The sequence below is a fragment of the Egretta garzetta genome, unplaced genomic scaffold (assembly GCF_000687185.1).
Source record: "Egretta garzetta isolate BGI_Z169 unplaced genomic scaffold, ASM68718v1 scaffold45, whole genome shotgun sequence".
NCBI lineage: Eukaryota > Metazoa > Chordata > Aves > Pelecaniformes > Ardeidae > Egretta > Egretta garzetta.
The window spans coordinates 445850-450876 of NW_009260028.1; the positions used below are offsets into that span (position 1 = coordinate 445850).

At 37.3% G+C, this 5027-nt stretch overlaps 1 protein-coding gene across 1 annotated transcript in view; it reads left to right on the forward strand.

Annotated features, from left to right (window-relative positions):
• The window catches only part of USP25 (ubiquitin specific peptidase 25), a 71875-nt gene that overhangs the window by 49826 nt on the left and 17022 nt on the right, over nucleotides 1-5027 (forward strand). Inside the window, exons 15-17 of the mRNA XM_035896413.1 lie at nucleotides 3-13; nucleotides 1361-1558; nucleotides 3019-3158. Of these exons, the coding sequence (XP_035752306.1) occupies nucleotides 3-13; nucleotides 1361-1558; nucleotides 3019-3158 (349 nt within the window). The remainder of the gene's footprint in view (nucleotides 1-2; nucleotides 14-1360; nucleotides 1559-3018; nucleotides 3159-5027) is intronic.

Genomic DNA, 5027 nt, shown 5'->3' on the forward strand with positions numbered 1-5027 from the left:
TACTTGATACAAGGTAATATTATGGGTATGTTTTCTGCATGATATAAAATAGCTGAATATATTGATGAAGTAAGCTTCTTTCAGATGGATTTCCAGATTTTGAAATGGTTTTAATAATTATTGAAAGCTCTATTTATGCTCATAACTGTTAGATTGTTTTTGTGGGTGGAACAATTGCTCTTTAAATTTTAGATAATAAATCAGCATTATTAGGAGAGCAAAATAAACTGCTTGCTAATTTGTAGACATTTTAGCCAGGTGAATTTTGGAGATGTTATCTCACTGAAGATTAGAACAGAAATACAGAAATACAGAAATGTCCCTCTTGACATTAAAATCCTAATGTAGCTTTTTTTCTTAAGCTTTAGAACTCTGATGAACTTTACTGGAGCATGGAAACTTGAAGCTTTATTAAGTATATTGAAAAGTGAATAACTTAGCCCTACCAACCGCGCATTAAACTACAGTAATATGTGGATTGGGATTATTTTTTTTTCAGGTGATGTAGTAGTATGTAACTATAAGGCTTGCACAGAAGCGTTTGGAGAGAGGGCAAAGATCCTTTAGTGTGAGTTTTGTGGGGCCTGATAATGGCGGCTAGGGAGCTGACTGTGAAAATGAGCAGAGATTCAGTAGCAGGTGGTGGAAAATTTTCATGTCCCTGTCCTTTCATAGGGCAGAAAGCTAGCGTGTGCACTCGTTCAGTTTTTAAATAAGAACCTTGTAACCTTGACATTTCTAGATTGCCAGATTAATAGCGAACTTGCAGCCATAAGGGTTCATGGCCCCTGTAGGGTGGCTGTGCCACTAATTAAGTCTAACGCCTGCTTGCAGGGGGACAATTACAACTGATTGATCCCCCAGGATCTGGGATACTTTTGCAGAGACCGTTCTCAAAGCAAAAAGGAACATTACTTCGTGTAGCTGGTGTTCTTATCAGTTGTCTTTCCAAATCTCTGTAGGCCCGCTTTCCTTCCCATTTTCTGCTGGGAAGTTGAGTTGTATCCAACTCCATGTGGCAGTAATGCAATCAAGCTGTGGTGGAGTTTTTTATGACTTTTTTCCTGAATGTTCACAATCATAGGGTGCTGATGGCCCAAAAGGCTCATCTTTCAAAATGGCAATGATCTGCTGGTGCCCAAGAATGTATGACCCAAAGATTGCAAGAGCAGTAGCCATCCATCTCAGTAGCATAAGAGTGCCCGACAGATAATAAAACCAGTTAAAAATAGTACACTTTTGGGGTTTTGGTGCTGTACTGTATGTTTCCAGTAATTCACTTAAGGAAACTTGTTGAACATACTTTCTTTTCCCGTACGCTGTCTTTTTTTTCTGACATTTGTATTTCATGTTACCACAGAGGAGTTTAACAAAGAAACAGGACAGATCCTTGTTGGAATGGAGACACTACCTTCTGATCTAAGGGATTACGTCAAGGAAGACAATAAACGTTTTGAAAAAGAACTCGAAGAATGGGATGCAGAACTTGCTCAGAAAGCACAGCAGGAGAAGTTGTTATCTCAGATACCCAGGGCACCAGCACCCTCACCTGCTCCAGGTTAGCTGCTTCTACCTGTTTGTAAAAGGAGTAGAACAAAAAAATCAGAGTTTCGTATATATTATTTTGCAACTTAAGAAAGGAAGAAAAAGTTAATTTGTGTAATCTTGAATTGAAACTATTTACTTGGCCAAGGTAACTGCACTTAAAATTTAGTCTGAGGTTTTTTTTAATTTTATTTTCATTTAAGTAAAAATTGTTGGTTCTTTTGCTTTTTCTCTCCCAGTTGTGCTTAGCTTTTACTAAATTAATTTTTGGGGTTTTCCATAGAAACTTTCCCCTTTTAAGATGGGTAATTATTAGCAGGTCTCACCAGTCTGTTTTGAGAATTTATTAGTCCATAAGTGACGTATATTCTTCTATTCACAGTGATATGAGTAGAAGACCTACCTTCTCATTTTAAATCAGGACAGAATTTAGGTCTGAAAAGAAGGTGTGAGGTATTAAAAAGAATTAGCAATAATAGGGCCTACTTAAGAAATTATTATGTAAAAATGAGGGTGTTAAAACTGTGGAAAAGGCTCTGAACAGTAACAGTGAGGCCAATGCTGTTAGGAACCTAGCTAATAAAGACCACTGGCAATCTGACTATAAAACATGTGCCTGCTTTGACACAGAAAAAGCTGACAGGTTTTAGGTTACTTCCACTTCTTGCTCCATTGCAGAAGGCTGTATGTACATCATGTGAAAGATGACATGATGGATTTGTGGAATGAGACTGCTGTCCAGATGTTCTCGTTGTATCTGAGTCATTAAGACTGAGCATATGTTGTCATAACTATCTATGAATACAAACTGAATGTAATAAGTGCAGTGATTTAATGGCATTTCTCTTCTTGCAAACTCTATGGAGAGTGACTTCACCTTCTTAGATGTTTTGACTTCAAAAACACTTTGAGACTGGTTTTAGTTGTTTTGTTAGTAATGGAAAGTACAAAATGAATGTTCTATTTGCCAAAATTTGCTTTCATCATGTAAGGAATATAAGACACTATATATACTAATCAATTTTATTGACCTCAAGTGAGGGAGACTGATTTCCCTTAAGTCAGAAGAATATAATGTGTTGATTATTTTGCAAAGTAAAATACATCTGGCACTCAAGTGGCTGTAGGCCATTCCATATACTGGGTCTGTATGCAACAGAAAGTCCGAGCAGAATCTCATCTTTGTCCTCCGTCATCCCCCATATGACTGATGAACACTCCTCACTCAAGAGCCTTCTATAGACAGGACAGGTCGGTTGTTCCTAATGTAAAATCATGGGTCCGTTTATATGAAAGTGTTCAAAATGACCCGAGAGAGACTGGTGTAAAGTTGTATTTGTGAATGGTGTGACCTACCCTGCGTTTTCTGTGTGGTTACCTTACCTATGAGACAGTCATCCAAATAAAACTAATCAATTCAGAATTCATGCTTATGTTAACACACAAAATTGTTATTTTATTTCTCTCACTAAGTACAAGCAGGAGAACCAGAATATTTAGAGCAGCCATCAAGAACTGATCTTTCAAAGCACTTAAAAGAAGATTCTGTACAAGCAATCAATAAAGCTTTAGCTGAACAAGAAGATAGAGGTCCAGAAGCTATAATGGATACGGTGAGGATATTCTGAAGCTTGAAATACTTCTTTTGCTTTTATTGTGCAAGTGGAAATGAAATAATAGCTGGGGGGGGGGGGGGGGGGGGGAGTGTATGGAAACTTTGAACTGAAAATTGCTATTTCTTCAGGGACTGTCCAACACTAAAGACTATCCAGAAAGTGTGTACTACATTAAAGGGTGTAGTAGAAGAAAAATACTAAGATAGATGTCCTATATGTGATCAAAATACTTGTTGAGAGTACAGCATATTGTTCAAATGACAGTCGTGTTTGTGCCCACCATCTTTTCAAAATGTTAGAAGGTTCCATTTATTTTTGAGGATTAAACCTTGACATATCACATAAAAAATTTGAAAAAATACTGATTCAAACATTCAGGTTTTTATCTGAGAAATATAAGATTATAATGAGTTCCCTTGAAAGATCTGTGGAAGTTAAAGAAGCTTTCAAAAGTAAGGAGTTTTTCAACAGTATTCTTTAGCTTTAATGCAAAGTCACAGCTTGGTGAAAATTTTTTTTTTGTGATTCATCAGATTAATTTAAAATGGTTATAAGAATTAGTGTTGGGTGATTCTGTTTCCACTTCATACAACAAATGCTAAGAGGAATTGGAAATGAGTTATTAATTAAACTAATATTTACCAGTGTTTTCTTTCAGCAAATATTTTTTTGCTTCCCTAAAAATATATAGATAAATGACCAGTGCATTTGCCACAAAAGCAAGTGCCTTTAAAGCAATACGTGCGTGTCTCTTAGAACCACATCCGTTAGGATAAACATATGAAATGTACAGTATAGCTTCCTTAGGCTCCCCTAGTAACCACTAGAGGCATGAACAATTTGGATCTGTGCAAAATTTCAAGCATGCTTCCTAAGTGCAAGTATGAATCCTCATTAAAGAAAAGTAGCCTAGCCCCAGATATCTTTGGCGTCAACAGTAAAGTCCTCTCAGAGACACATTGATTCTTACACCTGACATGTTTTCCATCCCTCTCTCCAGTGGTGTCAGGAGAGCAGAGAAGCACACTTTCTCTGCTGAACTGAAATCAAAGCCAACAGGGAAACTAATCTAACCCTGGATGAAAAGATGCTCTGCCACCAACGCTTTAAGCTACTGCATATCTGACTTTTTTGAGTCCTCAGAACACGGAACAGCTTGTTTAATACTAGTTACCTCAAGCTGAAGGGATAGCTATGAAGATATCAAACCCATGATAAAATGTCTTGCATGATGCTGTCCTCTTTCTAGGGTCTGTGGGATTCCATCATGGTGGGATGTGGAAGAATCTTAAAGACATGATTCCATGGATCAAGTGTTTTAGTTTAGGCTAATGTCACTTTGCACAGTGATAAGCCTTAGGACTTTACAAGGCTGTTGTTGAAGAACCACATGGGGAACGTCATGATAGGCTTAGTGAGGCAGATGCAGGTCATCTTGTTCCAATATTTTCATGGCATTGTTCTGCAACAAGGTGGATGGCTTTTTAAAAATAAAAACAAAAAGCCCCAAACCATGCAAACTCATTATTTAGAAACAAATGTTTCAGTTGTTAGAATCTAAAGCCAATTTCTAGCTAATCTGAAGGTACTCTATTCATATTTAAAAGCTGTTCTTTGTACACCCAAATTTAGCCCAGGCAGAACTGTGCTGCTTTCTCGGTGTATCAGCATGCTTTTTAATTATCTACTTCCATATGCATTCTGACATGCAGGCATATATTCCTTTCCTCCACTTTTTTGTTTGTCCATTTTAAAAGAAGGAAAGCCAACATCAGAACATGTAACAAATGGGACTGTAGGTTAGTCACCACATGGTCATTTATGTCCATTTTGTGCCCTTTTGTCCTTTTTCCCTGCCTTCTGCAC